Source organism: Dendronephthya gigantea, unplaced genomic scaffold (assembly GCF_004324835.1).
Source record: "Dendronephthya gigantea isolate DGI-Jeju-01 unplaced genomic scaffold, DenGig_1.0 000022F, whole genome shotgun sequence".
In the NCBI taxonomy this organism is placed as follows: domain Eukaryota; kingdom Metazoa; phylum Cnidaria; class Anthozoa; order Malacalcyonacea; family Nephtheidae; genus Dendronephthya; species Dendronephthya gigantea.
The window spans coordinates 158,715-179,791 of record NW_021163032.1 but is presented as its reverse complement, the minus strand read 5'-3'; the positions used below and the strand labels follow the sequence as shown (position 1 = coordinate 179,791).

The following is a 21,077-nucleotide window of genomic DNA, read 5'->3' as shown; positions in this document are numbered from 1 at the left end:
GCAGACTGTGCGTTTTTAAAAACACGTTCCGAATGCTGTAAATATTGTGGAATAGGAAACAAATTAGACAATTTTGTTTAATAAACAGTAAAACATCCTCGATTACATCATAACAAATTAACAATCCAACCAACAGTGGTTACATCGCACGTAATCATAATTATGTAAAAATTTCCATTTGCGAAAGCAGTTTGGAATCGGATTGGTCGGTTTGCCGCCTACGTCACGTCTTGTTTATGAAAAACGGATATTAGCTTTGCTTTCTCATCAGAAAACAATTCATTGTCAAGAGAGAGGCTACGTTTTGATGTGAGAAGTATTATATTTGCTGTACAAAGCCTTAGAGAGCTAGAACTAAATCCAAATTTATCCAAGTGGAGATCGGATCATTTTCTATCACAACAGCGCCTCGGCAGACGATTTCTTCGTACTGTTTCATAACAATACTCTTGTCACCTGTGTCCATTTGCTACGGAAGTTGACGATCGAGAAAGTTTAAATCGGCAAAGTTGCAAGTTCCTGACGCAATTTGCTCATTCAACGCAAGTACTCGTTGCCGATGGGCCTCAGTTATTCTATATAGTGGACAACATCCATTGTAAACCTTGCTTTCTTTTTCGTATCGGTGCTGTAAAAATTTTGAATATCTTTCAATATTGCACGGTACCTGCTGTTGCGAAGGTCACGAATTATATTTTATCACCTAATGATCACCTGGGTTGAGTGCAAAGTAACATCGAGATTGTTGTAACTTTGAAGAAAAGTGTTACTTTTTTATGGTTAGCTCTTAAGAACGAGCACAGAGTCGGTAAAGTTTTTAAAGTGGTTTGAATTTTTTAAATAACAGGCACAATAACATTTGCATTTTCAAATATGGAGATGCCAGACGTTCAAGATTTGGTTCAGTCCGTGGCAAACAAACAGCAGCAAAATAAACGAAAGCGCGACCCGGACATGTATTTAGATGCCGTTTTGGAATGCACTGTTCGAAAATTGAACCGCGAACGAATGGAAAGAGACGAAGCACTGAGGAAACGTCAGCGCGTTGATACGAGCGACAAAAGCAGTTATTGCGCGACAACGAACGCTTCACTTTCAGGAAAAACTGATAGCTCGAGAACTTTGAACAACGACTCTTTAGTATGTAAAAACAATGACAGTGATATTGACACAAGTTTTGCTAACCTTGATGATGAGCTGTCAGGCGATTTGAAAGATCTATTAGATGAACTATCACGGGAATTCCCGTGCGATTTTTGGCTAACGGACTCAAATAACAATACTCCCGTTGAAACGAGAGATGCTAATGAAGGAGATATGTGGTTATCAAGTTTTATAGAAGTTCTATGTTCAACCTGACTTAATTGTCGATAAAATATTTATTTGGCTTGGTAAATAGTTTAAATTATATGCAGTGTAAGTATTTATTGATGTCCTAATGGGTTTTTTTGCTAAACGATGTGATACAATATACATTGTTACCGGAAGTTTTAGATTTATTAATCACTTCAATTATGCCACAAAATCAGCAGGAATTTATCTAGATTAATATTATGTAAAATTAACATAGCTATAAGTTTGTAGGTTACTAACGAAACAAATCATAGTGTATTTTATGCTTTTCAAAAATATATAAGTTATTGAGAGTTAAATGAAGTTTATTGCGTAAGGTAGCTGTTCTAACACATCTGCAAAACGATGAATTAGAAAAATAGGGGAAAAAACTTGTTTTAATTGTGCATGTTAAGCAAAAATAGTTTGCTTTTCGCCCATGCAGGTATAAAATATTGACAATAGGGTTTATGATCTGTCTAAGCGCGAATCATTTTCCAGGAAGGACTCTAGCTTACGTGTCTGTTATTTTCCGGGAAGTTTAGCTGTGATATTTATTGCAAAATTGTGGTGTAATGTCATTGACAGTACTCCGACACAACTTGCGCAATTTACGTGCGCGAAAAGAAAGTTTGTTTTTTTTGCTTAGCATGCAAAATCAAAACAAGTTTTATTTTCTTGTAACAACTGGAGAGGTAATAGCCATAACAAGAAAATCAAAAACCTTCAGGAACTCCGCAGTTTTCCCTGTAGTGGTGGCACGGTAAAACGCAATCACCTGAAATAAACTATAGCGGAATTTCCCTATCTAATGTAAAATTGCTCTCTGTATACAACCCACACACAGGCGTCTCACAGCAACTATCAAAACACTCCTTGTTTAAAAACAAGGGTTCTCGAAAACCACAATTTTACATGCATGGCTGGCCTAGATATTAGTCTGTGACTAATCCCTACACCGTCACACGCACAGAACTGAAATACAACGCATGTGTCTTCAGTTCATTCACGACGTCGGCCATTTTAGTCTTAGTTTACTGTTTTTCAATGTTATGATTTAACTTTTACCAAATATTTATGATTGTATTTAAAAACGTTGCAGTGTGTTATGTTGTATTATCCTTTAGAGTTTAATTTGCAATCAGAGGTTATCTAAATGAATGTTATCTACACTAAGAAGCATTTAGGTTTTCACTCAAGTATGTTACAAGCCATGAATTATTCAGTCTCATTTGCTATGTTTGCGAAGGCGTTATCCCACTCAATTCTCTTACGTCTGCAGGTTTTTGCCCACTTTTGGCTTGAAAAACAATCTGTTCACCTGGTTGTACTCAGTTGATTGGAAAAGTTTGGAGGTTGGAAATGGCGCAGGAGATAAAAAAATTACAAGTATCCTGTAGAGTTGTAGGACGCTATCTGTGGTTTACTGTGTGGAAGTATAATTTGATTATCAACATTTTATTTTTAGCTTCATGCTTAGCTTGTGTTTGCCAAAGGAGACGATCAGGTAACTTAGCTTCACCTTTCCTGAAAACCTCTTTAAGGCAATGTTCTGTCATAGGTCAAGCCTCCTCTTTCCTTCCCTCCTCTTTCCTTCTTTCCTCTCCCCTCCTCTCTCCTCCACTTTTCCCCTCCTCTCCCCTGACCATTGGGATACACACTAACATGAAATTATTTTCAACCAACTTTCAATCATATTAAAGAAAATTCTATTCTAAAAATTGTACACATCATTTACAAGATTATCACGGAATCCGTCGGTGGGTTCGGCTTGGGACTTCTAGTGCTTTCACATTCAATGTACTTTCAGGTCCAGTTTCCCAATTATGTCCTCGGTCATCCACCACAGCGACGGTCACCTTGACCGCGTAGAGATTGGGCAAAGGAAATGCGAGCAGAAACTGAGTACTGAAATAATCATTATGTGGTTCAACAGTTTGTTGTAGAGGACCAGGTGGAGTGTTGAGAGATGCCTAGAGAAAGGATGAAGAAGGTTATCATTCGTGTCACATGAAGCGAGATTAGCTTCACCGGAAACAAGTGAATGTATTGATTGTTAGTCAAGTGTTTCCCATGTGAAAAATATGATTGCGGAAGCAATGTTTCAAGGTTTGACCACCTGGCAGAAATATAAATCTGGCCAGGAAGCAATGTTTCCCTATTTGACAACCGTTTAATAACATGATCGGAAAAACAATGTTTCATAGTATATACACGTTCAGACAGCAATGTTATTGGAAAATAACATAACATAAGGAACAATATCTACCTTTACATCCATCGACTCTTTACGTTCTTCGGCGATTATTTCCACGAGAAGTGTCACAAATTTGATCTTTCTAAAGACTGCCTGATCTTTGCCATGACATATTACACCCTCGATCTTTAACGCCATTTGACTCTCCACTGATATACTGTGAGGTTCATTGTTTATAGGCTGTGACGGTGAGATGGCCAACTGGAGAGGAAAAAGACAATTATGCGAGTTTCCTTTTTTTCTATTTTAGCGGTAAGGTAACCTCAACTAAAACGAGTTTATTTTTTTTAGTGGTGTTCGGAACAAAAGCGTGCTGGCTCTCACTGACGATAGAGAGATATCTCTTTTCATATCATAATCTAAATCTGGAGCCGGTAGTACGAAAGCTGGATAGTGCTATCCAGCTTTCGTACCAGTAACTGGCCCCTGACCGTCACCTTGATTTTCGTAGACTGGAGTCGGTCGAAGAAATAACGTGGAAGCCTCATTGGAATTCCAAGAATACACACTGACATTCTACAGAGACACTGGATTTCCTAGAAATGGCAGAAACGAGAACCGTTTACAAACAATGAACACCATGGTGGTCATGCATCATACTGTTTACCACAGTAGCTATAAAAGCAAACCTACGTCGTCAGAGATTGGCTTATCCTGGGTGTCGGAATATTGTCGCTAAAAGAACAAGCATATACAGGTGATTTTTTTATGGATAAGTTGATAATGGATAAGCCTATTTCATTTCGCATATGTCAAATGTATGAACAACAACAGATCATGACAGAGGCATTTCAACTGATCCTCTATTGTTTTTTATGCAATCGACACATGCAAAATTGATGTTTGAAACATTGCCAACAGCAAGTCTAATTTTGCATGGACGTGCCAAAAGTTTCTGGTGACCCAAAATTTAGACGCGTAAAACCCACTTGAAGTTCCTCCAAGATTTCCGCACATTTTCTCTGAAGTCTGTTTCCAGTGTTCTGATTTAGTGGTTCTTCAAAACTAGGCGACAACCTGAACGAGACACGGGATATTCTTTTATGTTTATTTTGCTAGCTAGGAAATAGTTTTGATTCTGAGAAAGCGGGCACCATAACAACAGAACACTTAATAAATAAAGAATAGTAACCTGGCTAAATCAAGACGGTTCATTAACAAATCTATGGCATAAGCAAAGAGTAGGCAACTTTGTTGATGTCTGTGCTGTGCGTTAACGAGAATGATAGACTATATATCGTGTCGGCGGGAAAAGAGGGCACATTTCAAGTCAGATTAACGCTATTCTGCTTGTTACCACAACATAATATGTCACATTCTTGTTATATAGTTGAAGATTGGGTTGTTTCAGGATTCATGCAAGACATTCCTGTGCTGTAAAAGTGGCATGTTCAATGAATCCATCCTACAGTACCATGCACGTGCATGAAGACTCATCCAACGCCCTATGAAAGGATACGCCTCAATATTTTGAAGTGTAACTGGATCGGCATCAAAAGATTTTCGATAAAGTTTTCCATAACTTGCTGCCAAAGAAGAAAACTTTTCTCGACATTCATTCATCTGTGGATGGAAATTTAGCCTTGAGTTAACAAGAGGAAATTTTTTCTGACTACTTACAATGGCTCATTACCTGGACGACCTGTCGCGTGTGCATATAAGTGTCTTGTTTTGTCGCCATGACAATGGATTTAGCAACGGCTGATGGAGGACAGGAACGAATACTGGCACAGATTGATAAAAGGAACGAATGGATTTGTAAAGTTTGCATTCGTAATGCGATGAACTCGTGATGAAAATCCAGCTGGTGATTGGCGCTAACTGCTGCCTGCAATGAAAAGGTTAAATATAAGTAAGATAAAAATCACATATGACATTTAGAACGCGAGTCAATTAGGAAGCCATGATTCCTTCTAATCGATGAAATTCCATTCAATTTAGTTCTAATTACGATAATGAGGTGCAAGCTAGAGAAAACACACCTTGAGCGCAACCAATCCCTTTTGAAAACTACAAATAGCTTGAGAAGTCTTTTCGGTGATCCGAGATAAAGTTTCTTTGGCTTCACCAAGAAGATTTTCTGCCTGACTGAAATCCGACAAAGATTTTATCCAACAGTGTAGATGGACCGATGCAACCATTGATGTCAGACTGGAGAAAATACTTTGTGATACAGCATGGAACCCCTAGACGATTGAGATATTTTTGTCAACACAGCTGCCCGAGATTCACCACAATCGTCCTCTACCATCGTCACTTCGGCATCATCATCAACATTCCCCACCGTCCACAATCATCATCGACATTCCTCACCATCCACAATGATCATTAACACCCCCACCGTCCACAATCATCACCGACATTCCTCACCATCCACAATGATCATTAACACCCCCACCATCCACAATCATTACTAACATCCCCCACCATCCACAATCATCAACATTCCCACCATCCACATTCATTACCAACATCCCCCACTGACCTGTCTCGCTGCTTGTTTGGCAACCCTGTACATTGTCCAATATCTTGAAGAGGCCTGAAGTTTTGATAGATTCTGCAGAATCATTTGTTTCATCTCTTGTTGGTTCACAGGACTTTCAATACTTTGCTGATGAGCTTGGAAAACGAGTGTAGCTATGGCAACCTGTGAAACACAAATACACGATGAGACCCTCGGAATCAACAATTCTTGTTCTTTCAACGAACCAAACATACCAACAGGCTTTGGAATTCTTGAGCTTTAGGACTGCGTTCACTGACTTCAAGCTCACAAATAAAGACAAAATGTTTGTAGAGTTCGGATCTAACTTTGTCCAAACACAGGGGCGACTGAGTGGCAATAGAAACCAGACCTTTGGCAATCTGCAGGCAAATACCACCTGAAATTAAAAAAAAAATACGGTTCATTTGAACACCATGACGAGGCCTCGAGATTTTTTGCTGTAGCACCGCACAACTTACTGGAACTCGATGTCAAAAGACCAACGAAAGTTTCCGAGAAATTCAGAGCCCAAATAGCATCCTGGGATACCAGTCGGTTGACACAAAGTAGGGACTTCTGTTGAATGACACAACAGAAATATATGAGAGATATAAAAGAACAAAAATAGCTATCATTTCAACACTCGCGTACCTCAAGAGCCTCCCTCTGTTCGATCAAACAGCACTCGATAATCGTTGTTTCTAAGTTTCTTGAAGCTTGCTCACACAATTCCTTGTTTCCCACGTCTGAAAATCATATGTGTAGGAGTGAAAATTTAATGTATGTCTTGGACAGATGATAAGATAAGCGTCGTAGCCCATTACTTGATATATCTTCAAAATTACCTTTCTTTAGCCGGGTGAGGGCAATATTTACGGTGATCTCATTGCCAAGAGCGCAAATCATGACAGAATCTGAACAAGTCTGGTTTCCTATTGCTTCCAGAACTGCAACAAATCAAAGAAACTCCGTGAAGTTCAAATAGTGGAGGAAACATCCAAACAATATTTTGTATCTTCAATTAATCTATGATTCGACTATATTTGAGGTATTAGGACAGATGCTAAGCAGGTTCTAGGATTCACAAAACCAAACCTTGTTCATTATCCAGCATTTCAACCGCAACAGAATGAGACAGAGTGACCAGGACGAACAAAACTCCAACCTGAAGACCACCGTATGGTGTACTTGATAGAAACTCGCACAAGATCTACGAAGACAAATTTTGATTATCTTTTAGAGCATGGAAGAGATTCCTGCTTCCGTAAACATGTTTGATCCAAACAAAAATTACTATGGTCTCTGTCTAAAATGATGAGTTTAATTTATTTACTTTGACATGCTTGCTTTCCCAAACGTGGGGTGATTTTCTCGCAAGAATATTCGCATCAAGAAGAGCTTGACGCTTCACGCTCTGCCGTGGATCATCCACCAAATACGACAGCAACAATTCAATCTGAAATATGGAGCAGATTATTCTATAGCGCCACATCGTTCTAGCATATTAGACGGTCTCTGAGGTACGAGACATTCCTCTTTACGTTTTACCTGCGCAGGAATGTTGAACAACGAAGCCGCCGCCAACGAAGACAAGGAATGTAGGATGGAAACAACGAAGGTTTTTGAGGAATATATTTTGAGGAGAGAAGTGCAAAGTTTCCACGCCTAATAAATAAGGTACAAGGTATGCTATTATCTCATATTTCATGTTATTATCAAGTGATGTTGAAGGTCAATATATGGTAAGACTTTCAGGAATTTGCAGTTAGGCATTGAACCTTTGTTGCAGATTGTGTATCATGATACATGTATTGAAATATTGGAACAAGCTTGAGTTTCATTTCCATTGAAGTGGCCAGTCCTAAAAGAGAAGATGTCCTGCTGAGTGGAATGTGCAGTTTCATACAACCATTAAGCATCTCTAACTAAGTTACCTTCAATGACTTCAATGAGCTTGTCACAGACACTAACAGAGAATGTTCTATAAAAATTTCATCAATGAATTAGAACCTGCAGTAAGTCCATTCAATGTTCTTTAGTAGAATATAACAATTTAGTAACTTACTGTGACTTTGCACAAAACTGACTTGTGGCGTAAATTGCAGCATCAATCTCAACATCATCATGTGAATCTAAACCCATCCTTATGCTAGAACAGGTATAAAACAGAATTGATGTATAGACTATCTGTCCTTACCCATTCCTAATTGTACAAGTTTGCTCAATCATACTTGTACCTATCCAATCAAAATTGTACCTACCTATGGTGAACATTTTTTCGTTCAGAAATGAGCAATGCTATGCTACCAAGAACTCTAAAATATGAAATTTATTTGGTGTAAGGGAAATATGTTTGTTGTGTTGATGTCCTTACAAAAAACAGGTGGAAAGATTGTATTGCCTTCCTGAGTTCTCACCTGAGAGTAATCGCTCTAGCAACTGGATCATTGCTGTGAATTACTGAAAAGATGCGTCGTAGAAACTCGTCTGTGCTAAGTATTTTGTCGAGGTGTTTTTCACTCTGCTGTGTCACTTTGAGTACACATAGTCTCTGAAAGTTGTTTCTAATTGCAAAAGTTGTGAAGAGCAGATGATAAATCATTTATAAATATTGATCTGGCTAGACCTTCAGCGCAAGTAATCTCACTCACCCTACTCTGAAGACATCAGATAGTTTGAGAAAAGCAGAATTTATAAGAATCGGGAATGGAAATCTTTCAAACAAGGCGGGAAACTTGACGATCGCTTCACATTGTTCACCTACTTTGGATGCTCTTAAACCTAGATTGTCGTTAAAAAATTCACACGCTAAACATGTTATCATCATAATATGGCGTAGTAATAAGAAAAGATGAAAGTACCTTTGTCTAACTCAAGAAGAGCTGACTGAGCGTCCTGTCCTGAAGTCATATCTTCACCACCGCTCCCCGAGAGAGCCGCCATGTTGGAAATTGGAAAGCAAAGCTTTTTATACCCGTGAGTTGGGGTGGTGGGGGGGGGAAGCCAACCTCGTCTCAGGGGGGGGGTAACCATAGAGTAGCCTATGAACAGGAAATCGAACTATCGAAGGCACGCTGCAAATTTGAGTATGGCTGAAACCGAAGTGAAACAAAAAGTAAAAATTGCGGAGTATGGGTCGTGGTCAAGTCCTATCACAGCTGAAGTAGTTGTAGAATCTGGTGGTGTGCCTTGGCCAACCATCTCTGAAATACACACTTGTCTGAATGCACAGAATGAAGGTAGAGCTGGGTAACGATTCTGTTTTAGGTTCAAGATTTATGACAGCTAGTGAGAGAGTCGTTAACAAATCTCAGAATGGGATATATTAGAAATGGGGGCTATGGCATATGGCAAAGTATTTGGTCACTGATACAAACAGTTGCATGCTATCACATAGATCCTTGTTTAAATATACCCTGGATGACTTGAGAATATTTGTATGTAGTTCAGAGAAAGAAAAAGCATACTCCTTTTGCACTGCTATATGACAATACTCCCACAACATATAGGAGCTCCACCAACATCTATTGCATTATCCTTCCTCATAACAGCATCCTTTACATGGCCTTGTCTAGCAACATTTATATATATCACATAGTCCCCCAATCATATCTGTTGCATGATGCATTGCCTCACTTTCAGCATGAGTACTCTTTTTGAAATATAGAAACTGTATTTTGGAGTGACCTAAGGGCAACAGAAGGAGGCAGAATAGTTGTTTGTTCTTGGAATAAAGACCAACCAGATGTTGTGACGTGGACCCCAAAGGGATTCAATGCTCGGACAAAGGTTCATGAATATGGCGGTGGCTCAACGTTTGTTCACAAAGGTCATGTGTACTTCTCAAACTTTGATGACCAAAGAATGTATAAGCAAACATCTCCCACATCCATACCACAACCAATAACACCAGAAGGCAAAGGATTGAGGTTAATATATAAGTTATAAAACTATGTTAATTTATTTGCAATTAATCTATTCCAACCAGGCTGATTCTGCTATTATTATTCGCCCAGATATGCTGATGGACAGATGTGTGAGGCTGTTATGAAGATCATTTGTGTTCGTGAAGATCATGGGGTTATAGAAACTGCGAAAGCAAAGGAAGCTAAGAATACCATTGTGTCTATTGATCCAGAAACACAGGAACAGTTTATACTGGTATATGCAGCTGAAAATCATTCACTATACATACTATCAGTTGCTTAAAACTTTTTTCTTGCTGTTGACATGCATTCAAGTCCTGTGCATTCTTAAATTCAATATCATTACTTGTTCCAGGTAGAGGGTGCTGATTTTTATGCTTCTCCAAGAGTCTCCCCTGGAATAGGGACACTGGCTTGGGTGCAGTGGAATCATCCAAATATGGTAACTGCTCAACATGTAGTGATCTGTTTTATGGTTCACGACAACTCTAAAATAAATTTCACAAATTGAATGTTTTAGCCATGGGATACTGTGGAACTGTGGACAGCACAGCTGAGTACAGATGGAAAAAATTTAACTGAAGGTTCTTCTCGACAGGTATTACTACTGTATAATTTAGATGTAAGATAGTATTTCATTTGTACAGTATTACCACCAAAATAATAACAAACTAAAGGTTGTATAAATCCATTTCTCTCAATAGATTTCATGCAATGAAGGTGTCAGTGTAATAAGCCCAAGATGGACGGTTGAGAATGCTTTGTACTTCATCTCTGACAGATCTGACTGGTGGAATTTGTACGAGTACATTTTTAACACTGAGGATGAACGTGATGTCTTTCCAGTTGAGAAGGAGATTGGAATGCCACATTGGATATTTGGCCAATGCAGTTATGCTACACATCCTAAAAACCCAAGAAAATTAGCAGTTGTGTGTGGTGGGGTAGGTTACTTGTTTCATGTGTTTATCAAATTCAATTTAACCTATAAGAAACCTAGCTTAGATTTAATCTCTCTTATATCCAAATTAGGCAATAGGAATCTTGGACGCTGAGATAGAAAAAATGGAAACTATCAACACAGGATTTGTTTCTCATCAATATCCAACATTTTCACCAAGTGGAGATAAAATCTATTGTATTGCTGGCAGTACAACCAGGCCCTTCTGTTTGATTGAGGTGGATATTGAAAGTAAAAAGGTGGAGATAATAATGGATACCAAGACCTGTGATATAGACCCAGGTTACATTAGTGAACCGAAAGAAATCACATTCCCCACTGAAGATAATAAAGTAGCACATGCTTACCTGTATTTACCAAAGGTTAGTCAACATTAGATGGTTTGCCAAATGGATGGTCTGTATGTTGATTGGTGTACAAGTACTATAGTCATGATTCTCCAGCCAGCCTAGCTAACTCATCTTTTCTAGAACAAAGATTTCTCAGCACCCCAGGGTTCTCTTCCACCACTTCTTGTAAGAGCTCATGGTGGTCCCACGGCTGCAACCTCGCCCACATTTGATTTGAAGAAACAATTCTTCACGAGCCGTGGTGTGGCTATTTTGGATGTTAACTACAGAGGTAGCACAGGGTATGGCACGCATTACAGGAGAGAACTCTATGGCAAGTACGTCCTTCGTTAAAAACAATATTTTTAGTGGATGATTAGAAATGTATTTCATTTATCACAATTATTTATTTTAAAATGAAAAAATGATTTTCTCTTAACCAGTTGGGGTAAAGTTGATGTTGAAGACTGTTGTAATGGAGCTCTGCATGTTGCAAACTCAATGAAGGCAGCCGACCGGGAAAAACTGTGTATTGATGGTGGATCTGCTGGTGGGTTTACGACCCTAGCCTGCCTTACGCAACGAAATGAGGTGTTTAAAGCTGGTGCAAGCATGTATGGTGTGTCTGATGTTGAGGCTTTGGTTAGAGAGACACATAAGTTTGAAAGTCGATACATTGACTCCTTGATTGGACCATTGCCAGAATGTATTGAGCTTTATAAAGAAAGGTCCCCAATTTATCATGTCGATAAACTCATCTGCCCAATGATATTCTTCCAAGGTGACGAGGATAAGGTAATTAGTAGGGTAAAATGAATTATTAAGGTAATTAGTAGGGTTAAATGGAGGTTCCATGCAGGGTAATGCTTTTGAATAAACAGGCTGGTTCATTCTTGAGTCAGGCTTTGCTTAATTACATCTCAGACTGTTTTGCCTTTCTAGGTTGTCCCACCGAATCAATCTGAACTTATGTTTAATGCTATTAAAGAAAAGGGAATAGCTTGTTGTTATGTTCTTTTTGAAGGTATGATTGGTGTGAATTGACTACTATCACTAGATTGTCTACTATCACTAGATTGTCTACTTCTCTTTGTCTCATTCTGGTCTTTTCTACACTCAGGTGAGCAACATGGATTTCGAAAAAGCGAAAACATCCTGTCAACATTACAAGGAGAGTTTTGCTTCTTTGCCAAAGTCTTTGGATACAAACCAGCGGATTTTGATTGCACGGTAAAATATTGTAAAATTAGTAAATCTTTGTTGCAAGATGAACATCTGCGCTATCGACTATTTTGTATAATTAATATTTTTTTTTGTTTTCAGTTAAACATAGAAAACCTGGAATCTGTACAAACATGAGTGAGTTTTAATGGTAAAGACTGAAGTTAGATATGATATATATTTCACTGGTATTTTATGATAAACTGATAGGTATGATTTTTAATTGTAGCATATTTAGTTCACAAACATATTATTCTATGTCACATGTGAAATGATTAAACCCAGTTTGAATGAATGTATGATTAATATTGTTACTGCATATATATAGTCACTGTGATTAAAACAATGTGGAGACGTATTGGGAGTTATGGGAGAAACCGAGAAAGTTCTTTCTAGTTTCAAAGTGATGAATAACAATTTGTGTAGCTTGTTCTGCGTTGTGGTACCAACAAACCATGCCTGCACCTTGTTTGATATATCGTATTCGATCAAAGTGCAACGTATAAACTGGGCCTGAACATTAGTAACATAATACAACATCAAATTAGAAATAAACGTGAAACGTGCACAACTTCATATATACATTTATGTCTGGCCTGGTGGCTTCGTATGGCTGTCCTAAGAAGTTATGCTCAGAAAATGTATTGAACGAAATAAAACTAAGGCTCTAAGCAATTGACATAGCTTGTTGTCCAAACCTCCCCTACTTTTAATACGTCTAAAAAACGTGTTTTCGCACCGATGTAAATACTGAATAGGCTCTGTGGTAATTTGACTACTTTAAAAGGAGATAATACAGTATGAGGGATTTGACAGTTGACACTTTGCAAATTTGAAGATGGCCGAAATAAACCGGAAAGTGAAAGTGGCAGAGTATGGGTCGTGGTCCAGTCCTATCACAGCTGAAATAGCTGCAAGTAATGGTGGTTTTCCTTGGCCAAATATTTCTGACGTACACACTTCATTGAATGCACAGAATGAAGGTAAAAAGTATTTGAAATACTTAGGCACGGGTAATTGAGCAATTGTCGTTATTCAATTAGCAGTTCATTGGTTCCAACATTGAAGTAAAAAAACTGTGAACTTTCCATGAACAAATTCGTAGTCAGTACTGTTTTACCACAGATCTTTATACAGTGTCATGCACCCTGGATGACTAACAAAAATTTGTATCCCAGAAGAACCTACTCCCTCTATTTGACAATTAACATATGACCAGCACCCCTGCAGTATCAATTGTGTGACCCCCAGCAACATCTATTGTATGACCCCACCTAACAAGCCTAATATATACTGCATCCCTCACCTACCAACATTGATATATTTCATGATCCTTGCATTCGACCTCACCTACCAGCATTTACATATTGCATGACCTCACCAACCAACATCAATATATTTTGTATAATCCTCCCCCAATACATCCACTGCATGCCTCTTCCATCACTTTCATTTTGAGAAGGATGAAAATTGATTTTGCCAATTCAGTAAGTGAGAGGTTTAACAACATATTAGATCCCATTAATCTCCTTGAAATATAGTAACCGTATTTTGGAGTGACCTAAGGGCAACAGAAGGAGGCAGAACAGTTGTTTGTTCTTGGAATAAAGACCAACCAGATGTTGTGACGTGGACCCCAAAGGGATTCAATGCTCGGACAAAGGTTCATGAATATGGTGGTGGTTCAACGTTTGTTCACAAAGGCCATGTGTACTTCTCAAACTTTGATGACCAAAGAATGTATAAGCAAACATCTCCCACCTCCATACCACAACCAATAACACCGGACGGCAAAGGATTGAGGTTAATAATATATAAGTTATAAAACTATATTAATTTATTTGCAATTAATCTATTCCAACCAGGCTGATTCTGCTATTATTATTTGCCCAGATATGCTGATGGACAGATGTGTGAGGCTGTTATGAAGATCATTTGTGTTCGTGAAGATCATGGGGTTATAGAGACTGGGAAAGCAAAGGAAGCTAAGAATACCATTGTGTCTATTGATCCAGAAACACAGGAACAATTTACACTGGTATACCTCAGTTTATCTTAAAATCATTGTTGCTTGAAACCTAGCTCAAGAAGTCCCACATGCTCTCAAACTCAATATCGTTACTTGTTTTAATTAGGCCCAAGGTGCTGATTTTTATGCCTCTCCAAAAGTTTCTCCTGGAATAGGGGTACTGGCTTGGGTGCAGTGGAATCATCCAAATATGGTAACTGCTCAATTAACATGTAGTGATCTGTTTTATGGTTTGATGACAACTCTAAAATAAATTTCACAAATTGAATGTTTTAGCCATGGGATACTGTGGCACTGTGGACAGGACAACTGAGTACAGATGGAAAATATTTAACTGAGGGTTCTTCTCGACAGGTATTACTACTGTATACTATTGTAGTACTATGACAAAACATTCAATTTATATAACCTTGCATAAATCAATTTCTCCTGATCGATAGATTTCATGCAATGCAGGTGTCAGTATAATGAGCCCAAGATGGACATTGGAACATGCCTTATACTTCATCTCTGACAGATCTGGCTGGTGGAATTTGTACAAGTACAATTTTGACACTAGGGATGAACATAATGTCTTTCCAATTAAGAAGGAGATTGGAATGCCACAAAAGCTATTTGGTCGATGCAGTTATGCTACACATCCTAAAAACCCAAAAAAATTAGCAGTTGTGTGTGGTGGGGTAGGTTACTTGATCATGTGTTTATCTGATTCAATTTAAACCTAATCCAAATTTCATCTCTTAATATATCCAAATTAGGCTATAGGAATCTTGGATGCTGAGATAGAAAAAATGGAAACTATCAACACAGGATTTGTTTCCCATCAATATCCGACATTTTCACCAAGTGGAGATAAAATCTATTGTATTGGTGGCAGTACAACCAGGCCCATCTGTTTGATTGAGGTGGATATTGAAAGTAAAAAGCTGGAGATAATAATGGATACCAAGACCTGTGATATAGACCCAGGGTACATTAGTGAACCTAAAGAAATCACATTCCCCACTGAAGATAATAAAGTAGCACATGCTTACCTGTATTTACCAAAGGTTAGTTAACATTAGATGGTTTGCCAGATAGATGGTCTAGCTGTGTGTTAAATGGTGTCAAGGTATACCATGTATAGTGCTATAGTCTGTCATGATTCTTTAGTCCAGCCAATTCATCTCTTTAAGAACAAAGATTTCTCAGCACCCCAGGGTTCTCTCCCACCTCTTCTTGTACAATCTCATGGTGGTCCCGTTGGTGCAGCCTCGCCGACGTTTGATTTGAAGAAACAATTCTTCACGAGCCGTGGTGTGGCTATTTTGGATGTTAACTACAGAGGCAGCACAGGGTATGGCACGCCTTATAGGAGAGAAGTCTATGGGAAGTAAGTCTTTGAAGTTTATTTACTTGTTAAAAAATGTTCTTTAGTAGTTAATTTCACTGTATGTATTTCATTTATTTTCATATTTATATTTTTATTTAACACAAAATATTTTTCATGTCATCCAGCTGGGGCAAAGTCGATGTTGAAGACTGTTGTAATGGAGCTCTGCATGTTGCAAACTCAATGAAGGCTGCCGACCGGGAAAAACTGTGTATCGATGGTGGATCTGCTGGTGGGTTTACAACCCTAGCTTGCCTTACACAACGAAATGAGGTGTTTAAAGCTGGCGCAAGCATGTATGGTGTGTCTGATGTTCAGGCTTTGGTTAGAGAGACACATAAGTTTGAAAGTCGATACATTGACTCCTTGATTGGACCATTGCCAGAATGTATTGAGCTTTGGAAAGAAAGATCCCCAATTTATCATGTTGATAAACTCATCTGCCCAATGATATTCTTCCAAGGTGACGAGGATAAGGTAATTAGTAGGGTTTCTAGTGTATGCTACTTCATGCTCAATGCAATGGAGGGTCCATGCAGGGTAATGCTTTTTAATAAACAGGCTGGTTCATTTTGAGTCAGGGTTTGCTTACATCTCAGATTGTTTTCTCTTTCTAGGTTGTCCCACCGAATCAATCTGAACTTATGTTTAATGCTATTAAAGAGAAGGGAATAGCTTGTTGTTATGTTCTTTTTGAAGGTACAAGTGGTGTGAATTGACCACCATCACTAGATTGTCTACTTCTCCTCTTTGTCTCATTCTTGTCTTTTCTACACTCAGGTGAGCAACACGGATTTCGAAAAAGCGAAACCATCATTTCAGTCTTACAAGGAGAGTTTTGCTTCTTTGCAAACGTTTTTGGATACAAACCAGCAGACTTCGATTGCAAGGTACTGGACCTCAGCTTTACCCTTTTATTAATAAAAATCAGTTTTAAGTTTCCGCTTCAAGCTATTGATCGGTGATAGTGGTTGATATGGTAGGATTAAAGTTCTTTATTTGTTTTCAGTTGAACATAGAAAACATTGAATCCGTACAAAAATGATTGAATTTTAATGGTAAAGAGTAAAGACTAAAGTTATATATGGATATTTCACTGGTATTTTATTATTTACTGCTGAGGTATGTTTTTTAATTGTAGCATATTTAGTTTTCGACGAAATTTTACGCCAGGTGTGAAATGATTGCAGTAAACCCAATTACACTTTTGAATGTATGAATAAGAATTGTTACTGTGAAGAGTGATCGACTGACTGCAAAAATGTTGTAATTAGAGTTACTCTGGAAGACTTGCTCGTAGTTTGCTAAAAGCTCACTTTCTTAGCGAAATTTCATTTTTAGAGTAATAACTAATAAGGACACAAAATTTCCAGTCAATATGAATTTGAAACGTTTTATTATTTTACATGTAAAATTAAATTATTACTAAATTATAACTAGTTTGTGCTTCATTGAAACACATTTTCAGTGAAGCTTTTCCTCAGTTACGGCGTACTTTATCTCGGGCAGAATTTCCTCTGTGATATGGGGCTGAAATAATCTCGGATTGACTTCCCGGTTTTTAGCGGCGTACCAAGATCCTGAAATAGTGTAAACACCATGATTAGTAATAAAGACAGTAAACCTCAAATGGATTCGTTATGGAGAAACTAAAAGGGAACAGGGTGTGGTCAGACCATTGGCATTGCCTCTGCATGCCAATGATTCTAATACACCTCACTTACTGTATTTGGCGATGAGGGTTCCTTCAGCAATGGTGAACTTGGTTGAGGTGGAGAGTTTACTTTTCTTGGTACAGAATTTACACCTTTCTTCCTCACTCCCATATCTCGTAACCAGTTCGACTTCTTGCCTTGCTGTTTTGCCACATCACTCCGACATTCTGGTTGGCTGGTTGTTTGTTTTAAACGTGAACCGTTATCCTTAAGTTCACTCCTTAACTCTGTTTGATCTATCGATTTAATATCAACGGATTTTTGTTCTGAAATAACTTGAATATTCGTGTCCATATTCTCCTTATCTGTACCAGACATAAATGGAGTTTCATTTTCCTCTACTCCGCCATCAAGACAAACTCTTTTAGTTTCGTTGTCCGCTTCGTCCAAATCTCGAGGTCGTTTTGCACACACAGCAGTTTCAATGTTTTTGCTACCAAGCCTTGGGCTACTTCCCAGGCTGTTTTCATTTTTATTAGAACTAACGGTTTCCTTGGATTGCAACCAATTTTGTAAGAACTGTTGAGGACTATTGCATTTGTATGGGTTTGGTGAAAGACTGGCAGGTGAACTTGCTGTTGACCCAGCTGTGGAATTGCTTCGTGATCTGGCTGGTGAGGTATTGGGAGTTGTGGCCTTGTCTGGTAAATCTTCTAGAAACAAAAAATAAATACTGAATATTTCTTTACATATTCTTGCTAGACCAGCCAGAATACTACAATCATTCTGTCATGTTTTTCTCATGTCTACCTACCCTTGGGTAGAGGTTTATTATTAGGTTTCCTCTCACACCATCCAACAAAATCTCCACTGCTTTTTTCTTCATAATTCACCCTCCTATCAATGAAGCGGTAACATTAGATAATATTGACCCGAAAAGAAAGTGCATACATATGAAACAGATGTTGGCTTACCAAATGTTCACACTGTTATCATCAGAGCATGTTACAATCTATAAAATAACCAAAGTCAGCCTTTGTTAAGTTAATGTGTAGAGTCTAATGAAATAATATTAATAGTCGGTTGATGGAGTGGGAGTATTGTCAGTGAATGCCCAAGTCAGTGTGAATTACCACCATACTATACCTTGCTCTGGTCCCTAGGACACCATGCTACACTTGTGACCTCATTGCTATGTCCAGTCAGATGAAATGGTGCTGCACCTGGATCATCAACCCTCCATATATATCCATCACCATCCCCGGAGCCACTCATCAGATATTGATCATCAGGGCTGACTGATGATTTGACATAGAATGTTGCATTACTGTGACCTTGGAACGTCGCCATAGGACGGGTTTGAAATCGAACACAGTCATACATGTAGATGATGTCATTTGTGCAGTTTGCAAAGAGTTTGGATTTTGTTGAGTCCAAAGTTAAGGAGGAATAGCCTAAACAATTTGGGGAAGAAAACATGAATAAGAAAGGAAACATGTTTGTTTTTTCTTTTTTGCCATTTAACACAGAACTATTGCTCACCATGTTTACGAGAGGCTGAACCGGGATAAGGAAAAACATGGTATGGCTGAAGTTCAGTGCGAATTATAGAGTAATTCTTTCTTATATCCCAAACTTTAATATTTCCATCCACTGCACCAGCAGAAATGATTGTGTTTAAGTCTTGGAATATCACCGATGTTACACTTTGTTGTGAGTCCTGCTGCTGAAGACGAGGAAATGAATATCAGATCTGGTCAAGCTGCTGGTTGTAATAGCCAGAGTTGAAACAAAAATATGAATGGATGATTTCTTACTGTTTTAACAGCATTGGAAAGTCTTCTGCCACGTTTTTTTGTTCTCTGTGGTGTACTAGTAGTTGGCAAGGTTGAGTGACAGTTGTGTATGGTGTTAACTGGTTTGTAATGACCATCACGTTTGTTGCAACGCATATCCCAAACCATTATATTACCATCACGTGCACCAGTTGCAAATACAACTAAATAGAAATTGAATATTACAAATTAGTGTGCTACTTGGGAACTTAGAGTATGTGGGAGATCCTCCTGATCAATACTTTGTTTGAAATGTTTAATTCCTTACATAGATTCTCATATTGAAAATCAACAGACTTTAGACTACAGCTGTGTCCTTTAAAGACAGCAAGTCTTGAACTCTGTTGAACATCCCATAATTGAGCTGTTTGATCTCCAGATGCTGTCACCTGCAATGGAATACAATTCAATTGTAAACTGTAAAGATATAGTGAACTGTTCTACAACCATATTACGCCAACCAGGTTAGCACCTGTATCAAACAAGGAAGTCAACTGTGTCTCTTGTTACTTACAAGTTTTGGTTCATCACAAACCCATGCAATGTCAAATATTGCATTACTATGTGCTACCCAACCTGAAAAGAAGAGTATTCACATTGATCTATTAAACCGTTTTAAAGCCATACCCTCTCAAACTAAATACCTTTCAGTTTTGCTGAAGGGCCTTGTTTTCTCACATCATACAGGCACACACCACCTTCTTCATCAGCAAGGGCTAACATGTGTCCTTGTAACGACGCTGGAAATATGTCGAACAAGGTTTATAATCCTGCAGCTGCAACGTTTATAATCATTGTTTATTGTAGTTTTTGTACTTACAATTATTGAAACTACAAGCAAATGGAGGAACCTCTGCCTGCAAGAGAGATATTAAAGATTGAGAAAGGATGAACTGATGAAGTACTGTCACTACAATTATTTGGTTCTGTCATTAGCGGACAGTAACGAATAAAGATTTGTGGGAACATAGTCAAGAAATGCTCTGGAAGAATCATGGACGAGTGCTTCAGGTTTTGTTCTCGCCTCGGTTTAATAACGAAGGTATGAATGCAACATTTACACACATGTGCATCGTAGTAAGAATTATACTATAATATGTATATTTAACTATCAATAATAATATAAAACAAAGACACAAGTCCCAAAGGTAATACGAATAGAAACTTACCTGACTGTCTAGTCCCTTGACGTCGTGTTTATCGTCCTTGTGGCATTTTATTCCTTCAACCATGAAGTCCACATTCACTTCTGGCAATAAATGTAGGATTATTGCTAAGATTCACGAGAATTTCGCTTAAACTTTATATAATTTTCAAAGGCATGAAAGGTATGACAGATATAAACAACCATATTGATATACGTACGTCTTTTCTTTGGCGAATACGAGCGTACAGTTTCCCGCTGTAGTAGACTATGAAGTAATTTCATCTTTTTATTTCTTCCTTTCAAGTTTTCAAATCATATAAATTACGAGAATTTAAATAAATTTTCCAACAGAGTCTAGCAGACGCGATGTTTGCCAATAAATTTCCCGCGAAGAACTTGGATTACGCGCGATTTTTTGTTCACTGGCATTTGATTGGTCGGTTTGTTCGGGAAAGACCGAGGAATGTATCAGCTAGGTGTGGAGGTCAAGGTCACGGAGGGTTTAACTGTGGCAAATGATAAAATGAA

At 38.2% G+C, this 21,077-nt stretch overlaps 4 protein-coding genes across 6 annotated transcripts; 2 read left to right on the top strand and 2 right to left on the bottom strand.

Moving 5' to 3' along the window:
• Positions 1-3,024: 3,024 nt before the first annotated feature.
• On the bottom strand, positions 3,025-9,019 carry LOC114522294 (integrator complex subunit 7-like). Its single transcript, XM_028542954.1, has 24 exons — positions 8,936-9,019; positions 8,726-8,855; positions 8,492-8,638; positions 8,336-8,389; positions 8,140-8,223; positions 8,009-8,055; positions 7,853-7,935; positions 7,623-7,739; positions 7,408-7,530; positions 7,170-7,284; positions 6,920-7,021; positions 6,726-6,820; positions 6,554-6,650; positions 6,308-6,471; positions 6,075-6,236; positions 5,572-5,775; positions 5,223-5,417; positions 5,049-5,152; positions 4,722-4,790; positions 4,519-4,606; positions 4,223-4,264; positions 4,027-4,125; positions 3,602-3,790; positions 3,025-3,305 (listed from the first exon to the last, which is right to left on the bottom strand). The coding sequence occupies exons 1-24, from the start codon at positions 9,015-9,017 to the stop codon at positions 3,078-3,080; spliced, it is 2,820 nt and encodes a 939-aa protein (XP_028398755.1). The 5' UTR covers positions 9,018-9,019; the 3' UTR covers positions 3,025-3,077.
• Positions 9,020-9,133: 114 nt separating this feature from the next.
• On the top strand, positions 9,134-12,984 carry LOC114522414. Its single transcript, XM_028543087.1, has 12 exons — positions 9,134-9,313; positions 9,742-10,003; positions 10,091-10,235; positions 10,356-10,442; positions 10,521-10,598; positions 10,705-10,944; positions 11,033-11,323; positions 11,432-11,628; positions 11,734-12,085; positions 12,233-12,314; positions 12,411-12,520; positions 12,614-12,984. Exons 1-12 carry the CDS (start codon positions 9,163-9,165, stop codon positions 12,647-12,649), a joined length of 2,031 nt encoding a protein of 676 aa, XP_028398888.1. The 5' UTR covers positions 9,134-9,162; the 3' UTR covers positions 12,650-12,984.
• Positions 12,985-13,265: 281 nt separating this feature from the next.
• LOC114522328 lies at positions 13,266-17,337 on the top strand. The gene is made up of 12 exons (XM_028542994.1): positions 13,266-13,494; positions 14,053-14,314; positions 14,405-14,549; positions 14,647-14,733; positions 14,817-14,894; positions 14,981-15,220; positions 15,299-15,589; positions 15,716-15,912; positions 16,038-16,389; positions 16,530-16,611; positions 16,693-16,802; positions 16,922-17,337. Exons 1-12 carry the CDS (start codon positions 13,350-13,352, stop codon positions 16,955-16,957), a joined length of 2,025 nt encoding a protein of 674 aa, XP_028398795.1. The 5' UTR covers positions 13,266-13,349; the 3' UTR covers positions 16,958-17,337.
• Positions 17,328-20,925, bottom strand: LOC114522329 (denticleless protein homolog B-like). Of its 3 annotated transcripts, none has more exons than XM_028542995.1 (13): positions 20,768-20,925; positions 20,572-20,651; positions 20,223-20,259; positions 20,047-20,142; positions 19,917-19,978; positions 19,671-19,791; positions 19,385-19,566; positions 19,110-19,293; positions 18,714-19,021; positions 18,542-18,579; positions 18,382-18,464; positions 17,637-18,280; positions 17,328-17,492 (listed from the first exon to the last, which is right to left on the bottom strand). In XM_028542995.1, exons 1-13 carry the CDS (start codon positions 20,829-20,831, stop codon positions 17,409-17,411), a joined length of 1,983 nt encoding a protein of 660 aa, XP_028398796.1. In that variant the 5' UTR covers positions 20,832-20,925; the 3' UTR covers positions 17,328-17,408. The 3 variants fall into 3 exon arrangements, with proteins under 3 accessions (XP_028398796.1, XP_028398797.1, XP_028398798.1); XM_028542996.1 differs by having other exon boundaries at positions 17,637-18,277; XM_028542997.1 differs by having other exon boundaries at positions 19,110-19,290.
• Between the last annotated feature and the right edge of the window lie 152 nt (positions 20,926-21,077).